The sequence below is a fragment of the Scyliorhinus canicula genome, chromosome 1 (genome assembly GCF_902713615.1).
Source record: "Scyliorhinus canicula chromosome 1, sScyCan1.1, whole genome shotgun sequence".
Classification (NCBI taxonomy): domain Eukaryota; kingdom Metazoa; phylum Chordata; class Chondrichthyes; order Carcharhiniformes; family Scyliorhinidae; genus Scyliorhinus; species Scyliorhinus canicula.
In genome coordinates, this window is record NC_052146.1 from 252581578 (window position 1) to 252608280 (window position 26703).

Genomic DNA, 26703 nt, shown 5'->3' on the forward strand with positions numbered 1-26703 from the left:
CATTGTACTGCGTTCCCTGACATCCCCTCTAGATAAAAAAAAAACAAGAAAAAGAAAGGAAGAGCTTACCTGATATTACCTCAAACCCTGATCCCGCTGAAAGGTAAGCAAATTTAAAGGCACTCACTCACCTTCACGACAGGCCCCTGCTCCCGCTTCCCAACCACCGTGGGGTGGGGGGGTTGGTTAGAGGAGGAGGTAGGGTGGGAAACACTCACAAAGTGTTTCGGGTTTAACTGTCACTTGCCAACAGCCCCTCCACAAACCACCTTCAACTTAGGCTGACCGCACTGCACGTATGCAAATTTCCCCAGAACAGCTGATCAGTAGCTCTGCTCTGCTGCCCTCTGCTGGTTGCTTGACTTTACTCAAACTCCTTGGGTCTCCTTCGCAGGTTCACCTTCAACTTAGGCTGACCGCACTGCACGTATGCAAATTTCCCCAGAACAGCTGATCAGTAGCTCTGCTCTGCTGCCCTCTGCTGGCACCAGTAAGATTATAAATATTCTGATGAAACTCTGCTGTAAAGACTCACAGATTGTCTCTCCCATGCCTGTGACTTGTTCTCCCTTTCTACAGGAATCAAGAAAACCACAGTTTTGTGATGGGTGTCACATTTCTGCCCTTCGTCACTCAACACCCCACTGGAAGTTACCAGAAAGTTCTGCTACATTGGGTCCACGATGACAGACAATCTGTCTCTTTATGCAGAACTTGATATACATGTAGCGGTAGCAGCTACCACCTTTGGCTGACTCTTGAAAATTTAATGGAATAACATCAGGCTGACTCTTAGGACCAAGATGTGGTTTGGGAGGCATGTGTTGTATGACTGTGAAACATGGACAACTTTACTACTATTAACACCTTTCATCCAACACCTTTCATCTGCACAGCTTGTGGGGCATTCTGGTCATCCCATGGAAAGAAAAAGGGCATGGGTTTTCCATCCCGTTGCACCCTGCCAGGTGCAGAGGGGGAAGAGGCCTAAAATGGGCTTTGCGCCATGTTCAGAGCTGCGCGCGAGTCACCTGACCTGCGGCGCCCAGCACAATCCTGGTTACGGCCCGTAGTCATATTTAAATTATACATTAGGCTCATCTAAATATGCACAGTTGGTTTGAGGTGGCTGTCTCCCGGCTCCCAGGAGTCACTTGCCGCACTGGTGAAGCCTCACCCAGGCGCCGATTAGTACTGGTCTCTGCTTATCATGGCCACTTTGGGGGTCTCAGAGGCCATTGGAGCCCCGGGTAGTTGGGCAAAGGGTAGGGCCCTGGCATTCCCCTTAGCAGTGCCAACCTGGCAAGAGGCAGGGCCTGAGATCGGCTCACGCTAACTTTTATTGCTGGCGGTGGGGGGGGCGGGGAGGTTGCCCTTCGGGGGTAGAGGATGTGGCCCTTGTCTGCCGGGGTGAGGGGGGAAACGACACTGTCTGTGGATGGGGAGTGTGAGGGACCCTCAATCTCACTTTCAGGCCAGGGTACCCTTACAAAAGGGTTCCCCGATCTCGGAGCAGCCGGTCTGGCCAGTGAGTTTAGTTCCCCACTGCAGAAAAAAACTTCTCATTGCAGAATTTGCCAGTGTGGGTGAATACAGGTCTCACCCCAAAAGCCAAAAGGAAATGCCCGGTCAAACCCGCCCAAAATTACACTTCGGGCACAATCCAACGGCCACGCAGCACTGGAAAAGCAGCTCTCCGCGGTGCGGCGTGGCCATTGAAAGCCAGGAGACCCTGCTCCCGATATTTACCCAGCTCGCCACGCCTCGCGAGATCCAACGCGAGGTCATGAGATGTTGCGATGTGAATCCTGCCCACATTGGGCGGGATCACTTTTTGAAAATCTGCATATTAGAACAAGGCAGTAAGCCTAATGTGCAGATTCCCGAGACACCGGAGGCTTTGGGATTCAACCCCTTTGCTTCGGACCAGACGGAATGGCACTCATGGAGATCTCTCAAGGGATCAGAAGCCTCCTGCAGCATGCCCTTGGGCAGGGTGGTGCCCTTGCACTGCTCTTGCTACCTTGGTACCCTGGCCTCGAAGATTGGGACGCCATCTCTCGCTATACTGGGCAGCTCTAGCGAGCGGAGCTATATGCGATCGGCCACGCGTTCCCTGTTTAGGTCACTATTTAATGCGAGTCGTGTTGAGCGGCCACGTGTTTCGCAGCACTGCGAGCGCTGGGAAACACATGGCTAAACGCGCTCACTAGGGTACTATGTTCCCTGTTGGGTGAATTGCACCCAAAATCACAAAAGTCTTCTGAAAGGCAAATCTCCCAACCAAATTGGTATCAATCAGAGGCAACTTGCTGGCTTGCACATGTTCAAAGTATGGAAGAATGATCATACCCAAGGATTTTCTGTATTGCGAAGTAGCCAGAGCCAGAAAATCAGTAGGGCACCCAAACCTCCACTAAGGATGCTTGCAGGCACCACACGGCGATTCTAAACATTGACTTTTACACACAGAAGGAAATGACAACATCACCTATGGGCTCAAATGCAACACTGGGACAATCCGTGGCAAAAGCAGCTTTGCATCAGGCACCAGCACTAAAAAGAACAACCCTCGGTGGCACCTGATAAATCACTTCACATGAGGAATTGGAGTGTCAAAGCATAAATGCTGCTACCTACAATGAATCCCAATTGATGTATGACTGATGGTCTTAAACAATCTCAATTTAACATTTTGAGATGGGCATTTCAGAGATTAATTATTTGTGCAGTTCTGAAAATTAGAATGGATGGAAAAGTATCTTCTGTTCCTCCCACAGGCACAACTGAATGTTAGTTTCTTCGGAAGGAGCGTGATGAATGTATCAGAAATTGAAGAGTGTATGGTTTTAAGTTAAGGCTTCATGTTTTGAGAAAATTGAAAATTAGGAATGTGTTCCCAACAGGAGTGAAACAGATTGCAACTGGACTTGGGAGCACCTCTTTTAAAATATGTTGTGATGTTATTAAATCCCAGCTCCAGGAATGAGAGGGCGAATGGATCACTGCACTCACCACAAGATGTGTAGACTGCTTCTGAACCTCCTTCCTGATATTTTCTTTCCTTTACTGATTTTTTTCCCTTGCAGGTTCTTTAATAATAATTTTTATTATTGTCGCAATAGGTGCACATTAACACTACAATGACGTTACTGTGAAAATCTCCTCGTCGCCACACTCCAGCGCCTTTTTGGATACACAGAGGGAGAATTCAGAAATGTCCAATTCACCGAACAAGCACATCTTTCAGGACTTGCGGGAGGAAACTGGAGCACCCGGAGGAAATCCATACAGACACAGTGACAACGTGCAGACTCCGCACAGACAGTGACACAAGCCGGGAATCGAACCTGGGACCCTGGCGCTGTGAAGCAACAGTGCTACCCACTGTGCTATCGTGCAACACTGTATTGTGGATCAGAGTAAAGCAGCAGTTATATTGGTATGACCAAAGCAAAATAGTGCAGATACTGGAAAGCTCAAACAAACGCAGAAAATGCCGGAAGTGCTCAGTGGTCAGGGAGCAACTGTGGTGGAGAAAGGAGAAGAGTGACGCTGTACTTTGATGCCATTGTAAAAACTAAAGCCGGGCGGCCAACTGCATTAAGCCAGGAGGGTGTGAAAAAGGGTAGAGAGTTTTGTTATTGTGTGCAAGTGAGGCAGTGTTACAATAGTATAATTGTAAAGATTTTATGCTTAATTGTAGCAAAATCTATTAATATAATTGTTTGTTTCTTGAGCATTTATGGCCAGTACCCCATGCAATTTTCGAACACAAATGTGACCCTCTGGCCAAAAGGTTTAGCCATCCCTACATATTTATCATCTGCATTGCAAATAGCTAATAAACCAAATCAAAATTTAACTGCCCATATATATTCAAACATTTCTACAAACTTGTCCATCAAACTAGTTCCACTCCAGTTGGATTTTCCTGCTTTAGTATCTGGGTGCTCCGGTTTCCTCCCACAGTCCAAATATGTGCAGGTCAGGTGGATTGGCCATGCTAAATTGCCCTTTGGTGTTCAAAAGGATAGGTGGGGCTACTGGGTTACGGGGATTGGGTGGAGGCATGGGCTTAAGCAGGGTGCTCTTTCCAAGGGCCACTGCAGACTCGATGGGCTGAATGGCCTCCTTCAGCACTGTAAATTTGATGATTCTATGAACATTATTTGATAATACAATTTGACATCTGCAGAAGTACTGAATGTGTTAACTCAGTGGAAATGTGTAGAAGAGATAAGACTAGAGCAGTAACAACTCATAGCCCAAGAATTTCACATACCGCTCTGCTAAACTTAATGCCAAATTCTCCCAAGATTTTCAACCACATAAGGGCCTCCACACAAATGCTTCTTTTAAACTCTTGCACAGCACTCATGATTGTGTTGACATCCAGCTATAGCTTTTAAGTTTACAGGCTGGCAGCAGGAGAAATTCTTGAGATGTTTAGCTATCTTTAAATGGAGTCCTTCTTGGTTTTCCCTCATCATCATACAAAGAACAGTGCATTGGATAAGAGGGCCTAGAGAAGGGACTAAGAAAGAACAGAAGTAATTTTGTTTCTTATGTAGCAGCTCAGACTATGTCTATAATGCTTTGGCCTCTGTCATACAATTTTGTGTAAACTTCGTTGCCAGTAAAAGTTAACTGGCTTTTTAAACTGTAATTTTTGAATGGATATGCATACAACTTTCCAATCAAAACGTATCTCATATCACGACTATGAAAAGTAAGAGAATTTACAGGCATCACTAGTGAATAAGAGATTTTGTATTCAATATGTACAGCTGGCTAACTCTGCAGACATGGGCACGATTTAACACAAAGAAAAGTCCAGTTTTGGGCACATAGTGGGGTATTTCTCGACGCTGCAGGTCCCATAATCTAATTGGTCTCTGCTGGGTTTTTTTGGCATCTGCGGGTAATGCCCCACCAAGGCCGCACTTGTCTCATTTCGTGCATTGGCAAGCTCAGCTCGCCAATGCAGGAAGTTGGCTTTCAGATCGAAGTGCCATTTTTAAATGGCGCCCCGATCTTTAAATCCCCCTTGACAACCCTCTGCATCCCCACGAAGGCCTCCAGACCCCCTCAGTGCCCCATTGACCTCTGGCGGGGTCCGTGAGCCCCCCCCCCCCCCCCCCCCCCCCACCCCACTTCTTAAGGGCAGGGCACCCCCGGGCCCTATCCCTGGCATAGTCATCCAGGCACCTTGGCACTGCCAGCCTGGAACCCTGGAAGTGTCCTTGCCAGCCTGGCAGTGCCAGGGACCTCCAATGGCCTGGGAGAATCCCCCAGGTGCTGTTATGCCTGGTCCATGTTTGTGCAGACCAGTGATAAACAACACCTTGGCGAGGTCTCCCAGGCAAGGGGGTGAATCCGTTGTATGGCTCATTTAAATGAGATCTTGCAAGATGTGATGATCTGGATCCACATCTTGCAAGATCTCGTTAGATCTTGTGAGCCATTCCAGGCATCGCAAAACTCACAAGCTTAAATGTCCTCATCGCGTAACGAAGTTGGAGCACAACAAGGCCATTAAATTGAGCCCATGATAAATGTGATAGAGTTCAGGTAAAGTTCACAATCTTCAAAACTAATTTTTTGGCAACACCCTTTAATTAATTGATGGACTGGTTTACCCAAAGGGGCATTCAATGCCTTGACCTTTAATTGGAGTTGGCACGAAAGTCAAGTTGTCCTTCCACCACAGTTAGCTGAACAGAAAGCTGGAAGTGCCATCTACATTAAAGGCTGAAGAAGAGATTGTTAATCTCCGGGTAATATATTTCCCAAATTTCTCTCCAGAAGAAGCTAGTCCGACTAACCCAGGATCAAGGGGCTTCAATCAGAAGTACTTTTGAGTTTACATTCTCAGTGGGAATAATTTTGGTCCACCCACATTATAATGTCATGTATGGAAAGTTCACCTCAGGAAAATAATTAAAAAGGAATAGTCTGAGAGGAGCAGGAAACATGGTTCATTCATTCCAGATATGGTGGGCTTTTTAATTGAGTGTGCTTTCCATAACACATTTATTATCTTGAATTAATGGTAATTGCAAGCTGTGAAGAATAATGCGGACTAGTATTAATTATCAATAAAGTTCCATGGAATGTATTACTTTAGTAGAAAAGTACACTGTTGTGAATTGGTGTAGCCTTCCTGTTGTAGAAACCGTCCTCGAGTGTTGCATTACACACTCCAGCAGTGCAGAAATCCACTGTCTCTTGTGAGCGGAATTCAAAATAGGCAGGAAAAATATAGCATGCTTGTACTCCTGCCTGAAAATAATTATTCTGGGTTCATCAGAATTCTGCCTTCATACCTCCAGAACTGAAACACGTTAACTATTCTGATGCCTCCAGGCATTGTTGAGCTTCTTTGTACATGCACCCTTTAGTCAATCGGTAGCACGGTAACTAAATGCTAATCAGTCACAACAGTGATGCAAGTTGGTGACTACGGGAGAGCAAGATTAAGACCATACTTCCTTTTGTTTTCAGCTGAAAAAACAGGTCCTCTTGTTTCGGAATTCAGAGCTTCCTGTAGATTAGAAATTTTACTCAACTGTTGCTTTTGAATAATTAATAAAATGTACAATATTTAACTATTTTTTCTGGAGCTGGTTGAAAACAGTGTTTGTTGGAAGCAAATTCCCTCTCGAAATATTTTCTACCACGGTTAATAATCTAGAACTGGCAAGGGACACACTTGAGGTTGGAAGGACATAATGGGAAGGAATGATTATGGTACGTTTAAATACTACGTTGGAGGAGAGAATGTACATTCCATGTTAAATATTCCTGCTCGTAAGAGAGATTAAAAATTACTTCTTGGGTCTCTTTGCCAAGGGGACGTATCCGGACTTGTGCACATAGAAAGGCTGCCTCTTGGAACATGGTTATTCTGGTCCTCCTAACTGGATGAAATGCTTTGCAAATTAATTTTGAGGGTGTTGACAACTGTAAAACCTATTAAAATCTGCATCTCCTTTAAAGATTGGAGAAATTAATTCATTGTATTGAAGTAACATTTTTAAAGGAAACCCTTCTCTTCAACGGACACAAGTTAATGTTGGAGAATGGAATATCTTCAGTTTAAAGCCACCAGTGTCAGCAGAATGCAGGTTAATGCAAAGCTCCATCTGGTCGCCCCACACTGTGTCTCATTCTCAGAGCAGCAACCATCACTGCAATAGAGTGACATTATTCAGTTTTCCATCAGTCAGCAGCACAGTTCTCTTGGGCTTTCCGTATGGAAAGCACCGTATTCATAGAATCCCTCCAGTGTAGAAAGAGACCATTCGGCCCATCAAGTCTGCACTGACCTTCCAAAAGAGCAGCACACCCAGGCCCAATTCCCCATCCCATCCTTGGGGCAATTTAGCATGGCCAATTCACCTAACCTGCACATTTTTGGACTGTGCAAGGAAACCAAAGCACCCGGAGGAATCCACGCAGACACAGGGAGAATGTGCAAACTCCACACAGACACACGGTCGGAATCAAACCCGGGTTGCTTGCTTTGTGAGGTAGCAACGTTTACCACTATGTCACCCTTTATTTATTATTTATTTAGCAAATGTAAATCCCTGAAGAGAAGTGATTGCGTCCTCATTTGTTGAGCATAGTGTGATCTGTCCACCAATTAGACTATAGAGGGGACATATCTTAGTAATATGCAGCATAGATTGCTTTCTTCCACATGTGCATAAGAAGTTTGCACTGGCCTGTCGCGAACCTGTTTAGCAAGTGGCACTCTCATTATGGTGGTTAAGAGTCTTCCAATTTATAGATGGCATGATTAAGTTGTGGACACACAACGCAACTTCACTTTCCCACTGAAGCTTTGAGTCGATGGCTAAGTTTAGATAGGAGCATGTGGATGTCCTGGATGAGTCTGTACCTCTTGGTAATTGCCTGATTGCCTAATATAATAATAGTAGTAATCTTTGTTAGTGTCATAAGCAGGCTTACATTAACACTGCAATGAAGTTACTGTGAAAATCCCCTAGTTGCCACACTAGTGCCTGTTCGAGTACACTGAGGGAGAATTCAGAATGTCCAATTCATCTAACAGGTACATCTTTCAGGACTTGCAGGAGGAAACTGGAGCATCCGGAGGAAACCCACGCAGACACAGGGAGAACATGCAGACTCCGCACAGACAGTGACCCAAGCCAGGAATTGAACTCAGGTCCCTGGTGCTTTGAAGCAGCAGTGCAAACCACTGTGCTATTGCGCTGCACAATGTCTATGATCTCCGACCTGTTGGGCAACCTCAGTTCTTCCTCTTAATCTTCCCCCTCAAGATGAAGGAATATGACAAAAAAGGGCCATCTTTGCTGCAAAGCAAAGGTGCCAGAATCCAAAATTAAAGGCAGCAACCCTGGCACAACGCTTCAGCTTTCTGCTGGCTTTGAATTTGATGAAGTCACAGATCTAATAACTTAATCAGAAATACTTCTCAGAATTTTGCCAAAATGGCCACTTTACAGCACTTCCATTTTCCTACCCTCACTAGCAACATTATTTCTTTATTGCACATTGCTTTTGATAGCAGGAAACAGTGTTTCACATCAGACACTCATAACATTACCATTCACACACTCAAGAATTGTTTACAGCAGGACACCAATGTCAGGAGGAAGGATAAAATGCAAGGCCTCTCTGCCAGATTTACCTCAATTTACTGCCCCACCCTCCAAGTGTCTGAAGGAAAACCGAACACAATCTGCCTGAGTTGCAATGATTCAGCAAAGCATAGGCATATGATGACTAATACATGAATACAGCATTGCAATAATTAGCAGCCAAGTGAACTGACTCACAAACCAATACGGCGTTCTGGTAGCTGTCTCTACACTAACTTTGGAATGAATCTGTTTTAAGCTAAAAACGTTAACCTTTTGACACGAAAGACACAAAAAGAACATTATGGGTCTTTCATTGAAGGACATTGCAGACCGTGTTCTGATAAGGTTTTCTTTCAACAAAAATCTCTTTCAAAATTATTGAACAACGGACATCCAATTCAGCTGTACGATTCAATAAACAGTCAAACTTTTTTTTTAAAATTGAGAACAAATTCCATTGTTCTGATGAGAACCAGTTATGAACTTTTTGAATTTACTGTTTCTACATACCTCCATCAGACATCCCAAAATATATTTTGGAAAGCTTTGATAGGACGGAAACATTTAAGTAAATTTATCTGTGGTATTGTAAAATCCCCCATCTATAGCCAGAAAACGCCCTGAATATGGAAACACTGGGATAGTATAACTATGTGTAAAATGTGGACAGTCCAGAAACAGTCCAGTGAAACAAGCAGTGTGACTTTAATAAAGCCACTAAGTATCCTGCCAGAAAACTAGCTGTTTGATGACCCATTGCTCTAGGGACCAGTTTCATTTGAAACTCCTGACCAGCTTACAAATAATTGTCAGGTTTGATGGTATGGTTTAGCTTGAGCCATGCATTATGTTAATACCACTCCGGCATTCTCATTGCAGAATCCAGCTCAGATTTGGGGTGGTAAAAGGAAATTATAATCATTCCTTGCTCCAAATGGGAAGTGGGGAAACAATCTATCCAGCAGGAAACCTGATTGTGTCTGAAAATGAAACCAATTGGGATGCTTTTCTACATTAATGCTGCTATACAAATTTAAATTATTATTGGCGCTGTTGAATAGAATTAGGTCCCAATTTGGAAGACCCATTAGGAGTTCATGCTCAAACAAATATCCAGTGGAAACTGGCTGACTGTTCATAGATGGTCCCACATGGCAGCTGAGAGAAATGTCTTCTTCTGCAGGAGAATCACAAGTTGCAAGGCAGTGTGTGTTTACCAGAATCATTTTCATTCCACTTGCTCTGATTCTGTAGCTTCTCCCAAGATTAGGGGAATTGGAGGAAGGAAAAATAAATGCCACCAGAAGAGGTGGAAACTTTCCAGCTTTTCTACAGTCACCGAGCAGAAATACAAAATCACAATGATGTCTATCCAGAGGATAATCTGAACCACACTTGAAGGGCTTTACCTGCCAATTATGGCACTACCCATAGACAACTTGGCTCCATGGTCACACTCCTGCATTCTTAGTCGGCAGATGAATGGGTTCAAGCCCAACTTCAGCATTTCAATACATAATGGACCTAGTTTTATCCACTGATGTTGAAATGGAGGTTGTTTCTCCATTTTGGTTTAAACATACTAGGGCTAGGCAGTCATCTGGAGCAATTAGTACTGTCTTAGTTTAAACTTTCAAACCAAACATGAAGTCACTGAAACAAGTAAATTAGGTCTTGGTTTGAAGTTGGATATCAAAAGCTCCCGTGGCACATTGGAGTGGAGAGCAGGGAGCTCTCCCAGTGTCCCTACAACATTCCCCTTTCATCAAATATCAGCAAAAACTGATGAAACCATCATCCATCTCATTACTGCATTGGGAGATGTTGCTTTCCACAAAATGGCTGCTTTCTTTACCAATACAATAGTCAGTGTATGTCAATTCATTTATGCATGACGTGGTTTGATGCATTTAAATGTGCTGCAGGACTATTTAACTGCAAGTCGTTCTACTCCTTTATCACATCTGTTTCGATTTTCCTGCTGAAGTTCGGATGGTTTCTAGGGCAGCTTCCTGCAGTGGAACCATGAGGATAATAAGAAGCATGGCAGCGACACTCACTGCAAGATGGCAGGTAGAGGAAATGATTGGAAATCTATTCAAAGTTTCCTATCAATCTGGTGGGGGCACCAAAAGGAGCAGTGACTTTCCTAAGGATTCAATATCCAAGTGCCTCAAATGAAGGAGATGCCACCTATAGCACGCTGGATAGAAACTGGGACTACTCCTGAATAATCCTACTCATGTTGATGAATTTCACAAGGGAATAACATCCATAATGATATTCTCAGAACATGATCAATGCATGGTTCATCTACAGCTCTGTGCAGAGAATACTGGAAGAATAATTGAAACGTTGACATGCATGGTCTCATCATGAAAAAAATAACTTCAAAAGAAAAAGAACTACCAGATTGTAATAAATAAACTTAAAAGAATGGCCAGAATTTTACTAGTTCCCTGGAGAAAAGCTGGGAGGCAGGAGGCCCTGTAAATTGCTGGTGGGAGAGGGGGTGGATTGGCTGTCATTTTTCCGTTGCCATGGGATATTTCAAGCAGGAATGGCAGCAGTGCAGTTGTCTGCCAACTGGAGGTGGGTGGCCAATTAATTCAAACAAGTGGAAAACTAGCTGCACTTTAAGCCCCACCGGCACCTTACCCGCATTGACAGGGTTCCTAGCTGTGTGGTCATACCAGGCAGCAATGGCCATCTCCACAGCACTGATATCCCTACTGAATGCAACACCTTAATTGCTGGGGTTTGCCTATCTAGTGCTAAAACGTTTTTTTTTTAAATCTCACAGTCCCTTTAAGAGCATATTATCATGCAGGTGCCCTGTCAAAGAACAAAGAACAAAGAAAAGTACAGCACAGGAACAGGCCCTTCAGCCATCCAAGCCTGTGCCGACCATGCTGCCCATCTAAACTAAAATCTTCTGCACTTCCGGGGTCCGTATCCCTCTATTCCCATCCTATTCATGTATTTATCAAGATGTCCCTGAAATGTCACTATCGCCCCTGCTTCCACCACCTCCTCCGGCAGTGAGTTCCAGGCACCCACTACCATCTGTGTAAAAAACGTGCCTCGTACATCTCCTCTAAACCTTGCCCCTCGCACCTTAAACCTATGCCTCCTAGTAATTGACCACTCTACCCTGGGAAAACGCCTCTGACTATCCACTCTGTCTATGCCCCTCATAATTTTGTAGACGTCCATCAGGTCGCCCCTCAACCTCCGTCGTTCCAGTGAGAATAAACCGAGTTTATTCAACCACTCCTCATAGCTAATGCACTCTATACCAGGCAACATCCTGGTAAATCTCTTCTGCACCGTCTCTAAAGCCTTCACATCCTTCTGGTGGTGTGACGACCAGAATTGAACACTTTACTCCAAGTGTGGCCTAACTAAGGTTCTATACAGCTGCAACATGACTTGCCAATTTTCATACTCAATGCCCCGGCCAATGAAGGTAAGCATGCCATATGCCTTCTTGACTACCTTCTCCACCTATGTTGCCACTTTCATTGACCTGTTGACCTGTACACCTAGATCTCTCTGACTGTCAATACTGTTGAGGGTTCTACCATTCACTGTATATTCCATACCTGCATTAGACCTTCTAACATGCATTACCTCACATTTGCCCGGATTAAACTCCATCTGCCATCGCTTCGCCCAAGTCTCCAAACAATCTAAATCCTGCTGTACCCTCTGACAGTCCTCATCGCTATCCACAATTCCACCAACCTTTGTGTCATCTGCAAACTTACTAATCAGGCCAGTTACATTTTCCTCCAAATCATTTATATATCCTACGAACAGCAAATGTCTCAGCACTGATCCCTGCGGAACACCACTAGTCACAGCCGTCCAATCAGAAAATCACCTTTCCATTGCTACTCTCTGCCTTCTAAGACCTAGCCAGTTATGTATCCATCTTGCCAGCTCACCCTTAATCCCATGTGACTTCACCTTTTGTACCAGTCTGCCATGAGGGACCTTGTCAAAGGCCTTACTGAAGTCCAAATAGACAACGTCCACTGCCCTACCTGCATCAATCATCTTTTTGACCTCCTAGAAAAACTCTTATCAAGTTAGTGAGACACGACCTCCCCTTCACAAAACCATGCAGCCTCTTGCTAATACGTCCATTTGCTTCCAAATGGGAGCAGATCCTGTCTCGAAGAATTCTTACCACTGACATAAGGCTCACCGGCCTGTAGTTCCCTGGATTATCCTTGCTACCCTTCTTAAACAAAGGAATAACATTGGCTATTCTCCAGTTCTCCGAGACATCACCTGAAGATGGTGAGGATTCAAAGATTTCTGTCAAGGCCTCAGCAATTTCTTCTCTTGCCTCCTTCAGTATTCTGGGGTAGATCCCATAAGGCCCTGGAGACTTATCTACCTTAATATTTTTCAAGACGCCCAACACCTCGTCTTTTTGGATCTCAATGTGACCCAGGCTATCTACACACCCTTCTCCAGACTCAACATCCACCAATTCCTTCTCTTTGGTGAATATTGATGCAAAGTATTCATTTAGTACCTCGCCCATTTCCTCTGGCTCCACACATAGATTCCCTCGCCTGTCCTTCCGTGGGCCCACCCTTTCCTTGGCTACCCTCTTGCTTTTTATGTACATGTAAAAAGCCTTGGGATTTTCCTTAACCCGATTTGCCAATGACTTTCCATGACCCCTTTTAGCCCTCCTGACTCCTTGCTTAAGTTCCTTCCTACTTCCCTTATATTCCACACATGCTTCGTCTGATCTCAGCCTTCTTGCCCTGACAAATGCCTCCTTTTTCTTTTTGACAAGGCCTACAATATCTCTCCTTGTCCAAGGTTCCTGAAATTTTCCATATTTATCCTTCTTCCGCACGAGAACATGCCGGTCCTGAATTCCTTTCAACTGACATTTGAAAGCTCCCACATGTCAGATGTTGATTTACCCTCAAACATCCGTCCCCAATCTAGGTTCTTCAGTTATAATATATTGTTATAATTAGCCTTCCCCAATTTAGCACATTCACCCTAGAACCACTCTTATCCTTGTCCACCAGCACTTTAAAACTTACTGAATTGTGGCCACTCTTCCCGAAATGCTCCCCTACTGAAACCTCTATCACCTGACCGGGCTCATTCCCTAATACCAGGTCCAGTATAGCCCCTTCCTTAGTTGGACTATCTACATATTGTCCAAACCCCTAGCACTAAGTGAGTCCCAGTCCATTTTGGGGAAGTTAAAGTCTCCCGTCACAACAACCCTGTTGCTTTTACTCCTTTCCAAAATCTGTATACCTATCTGCTCCTCTATCTCCCGCTGGCAGTTGGGTGGCCTGTAGTAAACCCCCAACATTGTGACTGCACCCTTCTTATTCCTGATCTCTACCCACGTAGCCTCGCTGCCCTCTGAGGTGTCCTCCCGCAGTACAGCTGTGATATTCTCCCTAACCAATAGCGCAACTCCTCCACCCCTTTTACATCCCCCTCTATCCCCCCTGAAACATCTAAATCCTGGAATGTTTAGCCTCTAATCCTGTCCTTCCCTCTACCAGGTCTCTGTAATGGCAACAACATCATATTTCCAAGTTCTAATCCAAGCTCCAAGTTAATCTGCCTTACCTGATATACTTCTTGCATTAAAACATATGCACTTCAGGCCACCAGTCCTGCTGTTTTCAGCAACATCTCCCTGTCTGCTCTTCCTCAGAGCCAGACTGGCCCTATTCCCTAGTTCTCCCTCAATTTTTTCACCTTCTGACCTATGGCTCCGGTACCCACCCCCCTGTAATACTAGTTTAAACCCTCCCGTGTGACACTAGCAAACCTCGCGGCCAGGATATTTATGCCTCTCCAGTTTAGATGCAACTCGTCCTTCTTATACAGGTCACACACCTGCCCCGGAAGAGCACCCCGTGGTCCAGATAACGGAAACCCTCCCTTCTACACCAGCTGTTTAGCCACGTGTTTAGCTGCTCTATCTTCCCATTTCTAGCCTCACTGGAACATGGCACAGTGAGTAAAGATTACAACCCTTGAGGTCCTGTCTTTTAACTTTCTGCCTAGCTCCCTGAACTCCTGCTGCAGGACCTCATGCCCCTTCCTGCCTATGTAGCTAGTACCAATATGTACAACGACCTCTGCCTATTTGCCCTCCCCCTTCAGGATGCCCATTACCCGTTCGAAGACATCCTGGACCCCGACACTAGGGAGGCAATATATCATCCTGGAGTCACTTTCACGTCCATTGTAGCACCTATCTGTGCCCCTGACTACAGACTCCCCTATGACTATTGCTCTTCTGCGCTTTGACCCTCCCTGCTGAACATCAGAGCCAGCCATGGTGCCACTGCTCTAGCTGCTGCTGTTTTCCCCTGACCCCCAACAGTATTCAAAGCGGTATACCTGTTCGAGAGGGGGACAAACACAGCGGATTCCTGCACTGACTGCCTGCCCTTCTGGTGGTCACCCATCTCTCTGCCTGCACCTTGGGTGTGACCACATCTCTATAACTCCTATCTATGATGCTTCCCGCCACCTGCATGCTCCTAATTGCATCAAACTGCTGCTCCAACTGAACCACGCGATCTGTGAGGAGCTGCCATTGGTTACACTTACTGTAGATGTAGTCGACCTGAACGCTTGAAGCATCACAGATCTGCCACATCTCGCAGTTGGAGCAGTGCACCCCGCTGAGTGCATTTAAGCACTAGTAACTGTCCTACTCCCTGCAGCCTCAGCTGCGACAATCTTTATCGTGGCATTGCGGAGGCTGAAGATATGGCAGCCTTATGATCGGGCCTCAGCTTGGAGAGACAAGGATAGCAGCCCTGTCGCAGAATCTTAATTGGCTGCTACTGGTATATTTGGACCAGGGGAGTCCTGCTGTCCACCTGGATGGGCTTGAGATTTGCCATTGGTCCCGGGAACTTGATTCTCGTAAAATTCCAGTCACTATAACACAATAGCTATAAATGAATCTGTAATGTCGATGGAATATTTCTTAAACTTCAAAGTCCAATCTTGAGATTCAGAATCAGTCCTAATCTGCTTGCTGGCCTATTAAGGAGTCTGCAGACAAACTGTCCCATCAAAATGTTAAAACATTCCACTCAAATCAGCACTTCTGATCAGTGACACAGAACAGTACTCTGTGTCTGAAAAATTACCCAAGGCTAGTTCAAAATCAAATCTCTTGTTCATTATTTTAGGCTTTTAAGTGAGTTTCCTCTCATTACCCTGCCTGCTAAAGACATTAAATGAAATCTCTATGACAAGTGCCTTAGGTACTAACTTTAAAGGCAGTCAGGGTTGGTAATTAAAATATAATCAGTGACGGGATTGCATTTCTTTATAAAGAAGAGTTCAGCTGGCAAGTGATTTAGTTAGTCATGCCAATCACTACAATCTTAAAACTCATGGAGCACTTTTAAGACTAGATTACAAACTCGTTTTTAGAAGCATTGCAGAAGGCCCCAGAACAGAGGAGTGACAAACTATCAGGAAAAACCGAGCTGGCTAGGGATCTTTTCTTCAGAAAATAGAAGGCTGAGGAACAACCTCATGGATGTCTAAAATTGTGGCAGGATCTGAGAGGATAAAAACTGCAAAATGTTGCACCAATGGGGAAGTCCAAAACTAGGAGCCCTAAATAAAAAATAGTCACTCAAAGTCCAATAAGAAATTTAGAAGAAACCTCTTTATTCAGCAGGTGATTAAAATATAGAACATGCTACGTTACGGCGGAGGTGAGGCAGATATTATCAAAGTACTCAAGGAAAGCTAAATGAAACACGTGGGGAAAAGGAATTGGAAGTTATGATCCAAAAGGCTCGGTGAAGTAAAGTGGAAGGAGGCTTATATGAACCGTAAACATTGGCAGCTGGGCCAAAAGGTCCATTTCAATGTTGTAAATGCTAGGTAATCTACGTAGCCTAATGGAATTTAACAAATTATTGAAATTACATGCAGGCATTTGAAGTTCTTGTGAATCTGTAAAACGTTACACATATACACATAAAACGTTTAAAAATTAGAATTGGTGTCCTGCTTTTCAGTAACACGTTTGAAATGCCTCTACACTAGCGGTTTTAATATGGTGTTAGATGAGAAGAGACAGCAATAGCACTAAGTAAATATACACCATAGATGCGCAAAATTATGCACCCAAGTGCTTTTTGTCGTATCCATCACAAATAGAAACATCACAAACTTAACCTCATTTCCTCAACACCTTCACCCATTACCTTCCTCCCTCCTTGCATTCAATAACAACCTTCACCTTGCTCTTCATGTCACACCTTTGTCCTCTCTTTTCCTAACCCCCTTGGCTGCATAATACCCATTCTTTCTTGTCCAACACCTGTGTGCAACAGTACTATAAAAATAGATACAGGTGATAGTTGAAATGTACGGCAAATTATTCAGCATTCAAAAACAAGGGAGAAAAATAGTTACCCATTCAGATGAGACCCTGCAGCAGAACTGCTAAAAGATTCTGATCCAAAATGACAATCATTTGCTTTTACTGGCTACAAGCATTTGCACGTTAATATTTCAGACTTCCAGCATTCACCTTTTTCCTTTTACCACGGCAATTACATATGCATGCCAAGTGAAAAGGGGATCAGAGCTCTCCTTCTGAAGCCTATTTTCATGACAATTTACTAGACAGTTAAAGAGGAAATTCTTGTTGGTTTTCTGTACCTTGTGACCTCTTGCTGTAGTTTGGATACACAGGGTACGTAGAACATCACTCCAAAGAAAAGGAGAGGCTCATTCGCAAATTTGTCCAGTTGTTTTTTCAGAGCTTTTTCTAGTTCCACCCATCGTCCCTGTTGAGTCTTGCTGAGGAACCAAAGTCCAAAATAACATGTCTGGTGGAAGAAACGAGGCAGAGTTATTTGACAGACAAGTACATTCTCAGATTCCTACAGCTGCAATTATCAATAAACAGGAAATTAAAACTTCACAGCATACATTTTACTTCTGATATTGCAAAGTCATTATCTAATGGAACAGGAATACTGTAATTTGAATTAAATATGCAACAACACAAGAGGGAAAATTTGTTGCTGAAAAAAAAATCTTTGGATCGTTAAAGTTAAGGGATTTTGAATTAAGAGTAGATTGCATTCAAGATTCCCTTTGCTATCCAAGAAACAGAATGATTCCCAAGAAACAGAATGATTCCCAAGAAACAGAATGATTTCCAAGAAACAGAATGATTTCCAATGTGTGATTACTATGGGATTAATTCTTCCTGCAATGTTATTCGAACATCAGCAACACCAGAACTTCCTTCAGAAGTGTATAACTCTCAAAATTCTACACAGTATTACACAAAAATATCTCAAGTTATCTCATTTTATTGAATTGTTGAGCAGAATGTCAAAAGAAACTTTTGTGGCATTCCTGTAACATTCTTTTGCATTTTCAAATACTTTATAACCATATCCACATTGTGACAAGTCTTGATAAGATTTTGGCTGAGAAGTGAATTAATATTCAACGTGACCTGGAGAACTTGTGTGACTTTATTAACTTGGTGTGGGAGCAGCTTTCTATCCCCAAGTTATCCTGACACTGTAAAAATGACAGAGTTGCATTCAACAATATTTGAGGTTTTTTAAAATATGGATTTTATAATTGCACTGGTGCAATGATAGCTGAGCATCAAATGCCAGGTTAATCATAAGCTTTCATTCTCTTTGCACAGCAAATAAAATCCAGTGATTAAATTTCAATTTACTGTAAGTACATCCAGCCTGAATTTGCAGTTCCAGTTTTCGAGAACAATGACCTGCATGGATAAGATACAAATTAGAAGCTGTTGCAGGGATGAACTAGAATTTAAAAATAGCAGTAATCGTAAAAAAAAAGCCTGCCTTGTTTTGATATAGATTTCAATATAGACACCACCAAAATGTCCATGGTTAAGGTCAGAGAACTAAAAAAAAAATCAAAGCGCAGAATTTTCCTTTTTTTTTTGCAGAGTGCCAGCTGAGGAGAGAAAACCAGCGTGCAACCCGTCAGCTGCTCAGCCGGCTTTTCCCGCCACATTGTGCGGCACTCTGAGCAGACATGGCTCACTTCATCATGTTGGCGGGTGGGAAAAAGCCAGCAGTGCCGGGATCCCAAGATCAGGTTGCCCTTTTTAAAGGGTGCCCCAATCTCTGATACAAAGTGAAGAACTCCCCCTCCTGACGTACACGGAGACACCTTCATATAGATAAAGGGGACCCCGAGATGGAGCTCCCTAAAGGTACTGCCAAGGCATGTCCCTCTTCCCCCCCCCCCCCTCAATGAAGTTACTGTGAAAAGCCCCTAGTCGCCACATTCCGCCGCCTGTCCGGGGAGGCTGGTACGGGAATCGAACCGTGTTGCTGGCCTGCTTGGTCAGCTTTAAAAGCCATCGATTTAGCCCAGTGAGCTAAACCAGCCCGCAGGCGCTCAACCAGCCCGCAATATGGCAGGGAAGCCTTTTAATGAGGTGTTCAATTATTAAACTTAGGTTCTCGACCATTCTGGGCGGGAAACTCGTTCCGTTACTGCCGAGTGGCGGGGAAAAGCAGAAAAGGAGATTATGCCGGCGATATTTTCGTTTTCTGACTCCCGTGACATTTTATGCCCATGTTTGCACTTTTGGCGAACACAGGAGCAAAATTGCAGCCCCAAAATTGATGAATAAACTAATTATACAAAAGCTACTATTTTAAACTGAGCAATAAAATCAGTTTTGAAATTAAAGCCCAAGACACAAGCTCTCATGAGTCGTTTTAACTTTGCAATAAAACCTTTCAGCAAGTAGTGAAAATGCTGATTTAACTGTCCAAAATTAATAAACCAATAACACTGTCTACCTGTATTTTTTTAAATAAATGGAACAAAAAAATTGCAATTGTATAGCACCACTAAACAAACAAACAAAACCCAAACGTATTTCACAAGAGCGTAATCGGACAAAGATGCTCACTAAGCGAAAGGTGGGCAACCGCAGGCTTGATCAAAGAGATGACCAAGTAAATTTTTCATCTCTCCAAAAGGCAGACTGGGTTAACACTAAATGAGCTGAATAAAAGTTCTAGTCATAAATTGATTTATTCTCCAGGAAGATGAAACAGAGCAACAGGTATGATTCGAATTACTTGGTTCAATGGCTACAACTTACATTCCTCTAAAAACTAAAGGAAAGAGTATGTCCTGCGACCCCCTCCAACCAGTGGGTCATCTTACTTAATTTAAATATAACACTTCCTCCTCTACATTCTATCCTGTAGTCCTAACACAGAACATTTCCACTTCACAATTCAATGTGCAGCTGTTCTGAGAAACAAATACTTTTAAAGCGTCTTTAACCCGAAGCATATTTTAACCTGATTTACTTTTAAGCGTTTTTAAAGGCCATGTGACCTGAGACCGGTCATTATTGGTCAGGCCTTTTAGCCTGGGTATACATGCTTGGATAACATTGTGTGTGTGTAAATAAGGCAGTGGGCTCCAGATCTGCAAAACTACAGAAGTGTTGGATGGTTGCCCTCGACTGGATCGTTGCCTATGGTAGAGTTTCAGTCTTGGGGCTCCCCACGTTCTGGATGTATTGGATGGATGTGATGAGATGTTCCTGAATGAGGATGACTGAGTCAAGTAGCTCTTTCAGAATGGGTCCTAAGATTTCCACAAATCTAGTTGTAGACTTTTCAGACTGGCCTATATTTTGCTGGGCTTCAATTCCACAATGTATCAATATTTAAAATGTGCCCCTCATTCCAAGATTTCTTTTTTTTTAAATATTATTTATTCTCCTCCTTTTTCACATTTTCTCCCAAATTTACACCCACCAACAATAAACAATAATCAGCAACAAATATGTCAGTCCCCATATCAATAACAATGATCCCATCCTCCCACCAAACCTCCAAACATTAGCCTGCATGTTAGCATAAACAAGTGACAAAAAGGAATCTGGAATGACCCATAGTCACCATTAACACACACCGTTCTCCCCTCCCCCCAACCCTCCCACCCACCCCCCCCCCAACTAATGTTCGATGTTATCCAGTTCTTGAAAGTGCATAATGAATAATGCCCATGAACTGTAGAACCCCTCCATCCTTCCCCTCAGTTCAAACTTAACCTTCTCAAGAGTCAAGAATTCCATGGTGATGCAAAACATCTAAATAGTTTTTTAAAAACAAACTATCTGCGCACATATCCAGTCTACATGATTCAACTTCCTGTTGTCGCTTCTTTGTGCCAACGTTTTCTAATTATCCCTAAATCAGCATTTAACATGGCTCTTCATATTGTTGCTAAACTTTCCCACTGTTATGTCCCTGTAACTTGTCTCCTCTCCTGTCACCAAGTGGTGGCGCTGTCGAGGCTGTGTTCTGTATTTGGCTGCTGAATCTGTAGCTCCCCTGCTGCTCTTCTGCATTTGTCTGTGCTCCTGCTCGGCCAAAATCCAAAATCAGTCCACTTGAAACAAAGCTGCTTTTTTTTTAAAATGACCTGCTTTGTCTGATACAGGAAGGGAAGAACATGAGCGAGTGTTACCAGAAATTGCTGAGAAAGAAACTAAAAGACCAGCATAAATCCAATCTTTAAAAAAAACATTCCTGTCTTTTTTTTCTCTGCGGGAAGGAGAGGATCCCCACAGAATTGTTACGGTACAGAAGGATGTTATTGGTTTTGCACTGGCTCTCCAAATGAGCATTATGACTTAGTGCCAGTCTCCTGCCTTTTGTCAATACCCTTACATGGTGTTTCTATTCAAATAATCATCTAATGCCCTCTTAATTGCCTCAATTGTACCTGCCTTCACCACACTTCCAGGCAGTGCATTCCAGACCCAAACCACTCGCTGTGTGAAAATCTTTTTTCTCATATCACATTTGCTTCTTCTGCAAATCGCTTCAAATGTGTGCCCCCTCCTTCTTGATCCTTTCCAAGTGGGAACACTTTCCCCCATCTACTCTATCTAGTTCCCTCAGGATTTTGAGCATCTCTATCAAATCTCCTCTTAGCCACCTTCTCTCCAAGGAGAACAGTCCCAACCTCTCCAATCTATCCTCATAACCAAAGTTTCTCATCCCTGGGACCATTCTGTAAAACCTCAATACATGTATATCCTTCCTTAAATATGGTGACCAAAACGGAGCATGGTATTCCAGATGTGGTTTCACCACGGCAAAACTAAGTTTTAAACTCAAATGCCATCACCATTACAAATTAAATACCAGAATATGATGATAAGCAAGGAACTAATAGGGGTGAGGAACATAAAGGAGCAATATAAGCAAAGGAGAAAAGTAAAGTATGAGGGAAACTGAAAGGACTTAAACTCCAACAGCCTTGCAGGGCCTGATGGATGCATTGGTTTTGCATAATTCCCTAGATCCTAGAATGGTCCTAGCGGATTGGAAGTTAGCAAATATAACAGTTACTCAAGAAAGGAGGAAGAAGGGCAGCACGGTGGCCTAGTGGTTAGCACAACTGCCTCACGGCGCTGAGGTCCCAGGTTCGATCCCAGCTCTGGGTCACTGTCCGTGTGGAGTTTGCACATTCTCCCCGTGTCTGCGTGGGTTTCGCCCCCACAATCCAAAAATGTGCAGAGTAGGTGGATTGGCCATGCTAAATTGCCCCTTAATTGGAAAAAAATAATTGGGTAATCTAAATTTTTTAAAAAAAGAAAGGAGGAAGAGAGAAAAGCCAGTCTAGCATCATTTATTGCAAAATGCTGTAATCCGTTATAATAGGACTTTTCAAATGCACACACTTTGTCTGATCATGCAATGATTTCCAAAGTCAACATGGTTTTATGAAAGGGAAATCATGTTTGACAAATTTATTAAAGTTATTGAACATGCAACTAGCAAAGTAGATAAAGGAGCGCCTATAGGTGCATTATACTTGGATTTCCAAAAGGCATTCATGAAGATGTCACACTGAAGGCTAATATGCAAGACAGGGGCTCATGAAGTGGGGGTAATTTATTAGCTTGGATAAAGGATTATTTAACGGACAGGAAGCAAACAGTAGGGATAAATAGGCCATGTTCAATTTGTTAGGCTACAACTATTGGAGTCCCACAAAGGTCAGTGCTTGGGCCTCAGCTATTTACAATTTACATTAATGACCTGGGAGACCACCACTGCTATATATAGGTTGCCTGACAATACAAAGCTAGATGGGATGGAAGTTGTGAGGAGGACATAAAAAAGCTACAAAGACTAAATTGCCCTTAGCGTCCAAAAAAAAGGTTATGTGGGGTTACTGGGTTACTGAGATAGGGTGGAGGCGTGGGTTTAAGTAGGGTGCTCTTCCCGAGGGCCAGTGCAGACTTGATAGGTTGAATGGCCTCCTTGTGCACTGTAAATTCTATGAAAAACAGATCGAGTTCCTTAAGTTCTTCATCTTTATTAGTCCCTTGCTCATCCTCTTATTCTGACATGCAATTTTAAGTGGCAAACTACAATTTGTGGTTTGTAAAAGTTAATTCATTTCTTTGAAACTAATTTAAGATGTTTGTTGTAACCTGGGAACTTCTATCTGCAATAAAATAATAGCGTTGTGAAGCAGATTCTAACCCTAAATTGTTAACTTTTCTAATCCCTCCACAGATGCTGTCTGTCCTCCTATGTATTTTGAACATTGGAATGTTTCTGTTTCCAACCTTCACCATCTGTACCATTTTTCTTTTTAGCCTTTAACTGGAGTTGGTAAATTATAGTCTGACTATAATTCATTGCATAGTTGCTTTGTGCCAGGTTGGGGAGGCTGGGTCCCTCAAAAAGGAATGCAATTGAACTCATGTAATGGGCAACCTCTAATTACAAATTACTTATTGCTTACAAAGACAGAAAATACTGGACAATCTCAGCAGGTCTGACAGCATCGGCAGAGAGAAAAGGGAGCTAGCGTTTTGAGTCTTTGTCAAAGCAAATAGACTCGAAACGTTAGCTCCCTTCTCTCTCCACAGCTGTTGTCAGACCTGCTGAGATTGTCCAGTATTTTCTGTTTTTGTTGCAGATTCCAGCATCAGCTGTAATTTGCTTTTTACTTGATGCTGATTTGTTTTTTTAGGAAGAGGAACTGGGAATGGTACACTTTGCTCATCCAATCTTTAGCAGACCTTTTCTAATAATCAGATAGATTGCATTCAAAATCGAGCCCTGCTCCTCCGGTGAGAGATTGGTGAACCGCCATGGTGAAAAGAAAAATTGAATTAGGTCCTTTGAGCGCTCCTATTATTCTAGGTTCAACCCTCCCTTTTAAGATATCCCCAACTTTGAGATAGACCAGTTCCGTGTTGTAACAAAGTGTTGTTATTACTGGTGTTGTAACTTCCTATCCTCCACCACCTCCTCCCTGGTTTACCCAGCTCTCCCTCACTGGTCCAAAAACCAGCCCTGCTTCTTTGCAGACAATGTTCCTCTTTCAGCTGCCAGTTCTTCCCACCCATTTCCTGTTGCCACCTCCTCAGGCCTCTGGTAGAAAAATTAGCATCATTGCTCTTTAATCAGCCTTCACACTTGTTTTGGCCACACTCAAATAGAAATGCTGTCTCGAAAAGCCAATGACCCTACTTCTTCCGGACATCTTGCTCAATAAAAATCAGACTAGATAGTTGGAAATAACCATGTTAAAATATCAGTTTTACAGTCAGTTGCCTCACACAAACAACTAGACAAAATAAAATTAGCTCAGGATAAGTGAGTCATTGGAAACCTGGCGAATTCATTTTATGAGGCATTACAAATCCACTTCAAGACACTGGAAATTACTTTCGTCAAAATCTACTATTAGGCTTGGTAAATCTCCCGGTGGACATCATTTACCTAACGTGGAAATGAAGCCGATCAGGACTCTGGCAAAGCCAATAAATGAGCGTACCCATTTTTCCTCTCCACCAACATTTTACCTGCACCCTTGCAAGATAAGTTTTTTAAAAAGTCAGGTTAATGGATCATATGATAATCAACTCCTGAATGCCGAAAAACATTTTCCTTCCGGTCAAATACCAGAGATCAGTGCAGCACAGTGGCGCAGTGGTTAGCATTGCTGCCTCATGGCGCCGAGCTCCCAGGTTCGATCCCGGCTCTGTCCGTGTAGAGTTTGCACATTCTCCCCGTGTCTGCGTGGGTCTCACCCCTACAACCCGAAGATGTGCAGGGTAGGTGGATTGACCACACTAAATTGCCTCTTAATTGGAAAAAAGAATTGGGTACTCTAATGTTTGGGCTTCATTTTAACGTGCGATTAAAGTATTTCATCAATGACTACCAGTCTTTTACATTAATCAATGTTTACATCTCCACAATAGTTTCTTTTTTTCCTCACTCCTAGGGTCCGATCTACCCTAATGGGAACAGAGTCCCATAGAGCGCGATTAGCCGTGTGTTTCCTGGTGGTCGGAGCGCCGAGAAACTCCATGCTATCGGACTGCCATTCTGGTAGATTAGGGGCATCAGCTTGGAACACACATACAAGACTACACTGCGTAGTTCTGGCCAGCGACAGTGCCACCTGAGTACCCTGGCGGTGCCAGGCTGCACCACAAGGGTGCCAGTGTGCCCGGCTGGCAGGGTGCCACCCTGCCTAGCCGACAAGCACCTGGGGGGCCTCTGATCCCGTGGGAGACCCTCACAAGTGCTGTTCCGTCTGATCCACATTTGTGGAGACCAACACTAATCGGTGCTCATTCAAGGTCTCCAAGTCAAGGGGGTTAGATCCACGCCCTGGGTAGATCTCGGGGTTTGCAAGAAAGTTCATCCCATGCACAATAGGAGGGATTCACATTGCGATGTCTCACAAGATCACATTAGATCTTACGAGATGTGGCGAGCCAGGTAGATCCAGGAAGAGATTACCCAACATCTAGTGGCCGCACTGCGCAGCTTTTCTGGCACCATACGGCAGGTAGGTCTCGCCTCTAATCTTTTTTATTTTTTTCTTACTTTGGCCACATAGTAGTTATATGTTTTCTTATTCTTGACATTTGTGTTCTCCCAGCTCAACTATTGCTGCTTGAAAACCTGAAACTCTGACAAAGTTCTAATGTTCCCTTCTAACTCCTGCATTCGATATTTCCATTTTTAACTACAGCTGTTATTCATTTCTCATCCTCATGTTTGTTTTCTGACAAAGCCAATCCAGTTATTTTTTTCCCCCAAACGTATTGCTCCTAGTACCTGGATTTTATTTTTTTTTAAATTATACTGAGACGGTTTCTTTTTCAAATATTACTCAACCCTTGAATTACTCAGGTGTGTCACGTCATGCCGCTTGTTTAATGTCCAGTTTTAGACGGGGAGAGATTTTCTCCAATTAATTATGGAGAAAGCGGAAGCTACAAACCCTGGGTGGGATCCACCATTTCACCGGTGGAGCACGCACGGTGGCAGATATCCCGACTGCGAGGGGATGGCCACAATGGGAAACCCCATTGTCCGGCTGTCGGGACGGGGGATCCCGCTGCCTGCAGGGGCGGGCTGCGCCAGAAAATGGGTCTGGCGGGACAGAGAATCCGCCCCTATTCCCTGACGTCTGACTCCAATGCTCTAATGGCTGATCTCAAATCTTCCATAAATATGAAGACTAATCTAAAACTGCTTATGTGTCCCAGCTTTCTCCAAGTCCAATTCACCGCTGGACCCCTGCAATGCCTCAATGTTAAAATTCGGATTCTTTCGTTCAAATTTCGCCTCAATCCTCCATCTCTGCATTCCTCCAGCTGTGGCCCTTTGTGTACATTGCTCTACCATTGGCTGCTGTGCTTTCACAGCTGCCGACCCTACCCTCTAGAATTCTCTCTGCAAACATCTGCACCACATCCGCCTCCTATAAATCTCTCCTTCAAGTCTACCTCTTAAACCAAGCTTTTTTGTCACCTCACTTCATGTCTGCTGATACCCCTGTGATGTCTCCAGAGACAGTTTGCTCCACTAAAGATACAATATAAATGCAAGTTGCTCTTTCAATTTTAGCCCAATTTCAATTGTTTTACTTTCAACTGCCAAACATATTTTTCCTCTCCATTGTTGGACTGGGTTTCTCTCTG

General features: G+C 43.6%; 1 protein-coding gene across 3 annotated transcripts in view; it reads right to left on the reverse strand.

The window, feature by feature from the left end:
• The window catches only part of LOC119973426 (tyrosine-protein phosphatase non-receptor type 14-like), a 332770-nt gene that overhangs the window by 143590 nt on the left and 162477 nt on the right, over positions 1-26703 (reverse strand). For all 3 annotated transcript variants that reach the window (XM_038811552.1, XM_038811532.1, XM_038811542.1), the window contains exon 3: positions 17349-17518. In XM_038811552.1, the coding sequence (XP_038667480.1) occupies positions 17349-17518 (170 nt within the window). The remainder of the gene's footprint in view (positions 1-17348; positions 17519-26703) is intronic.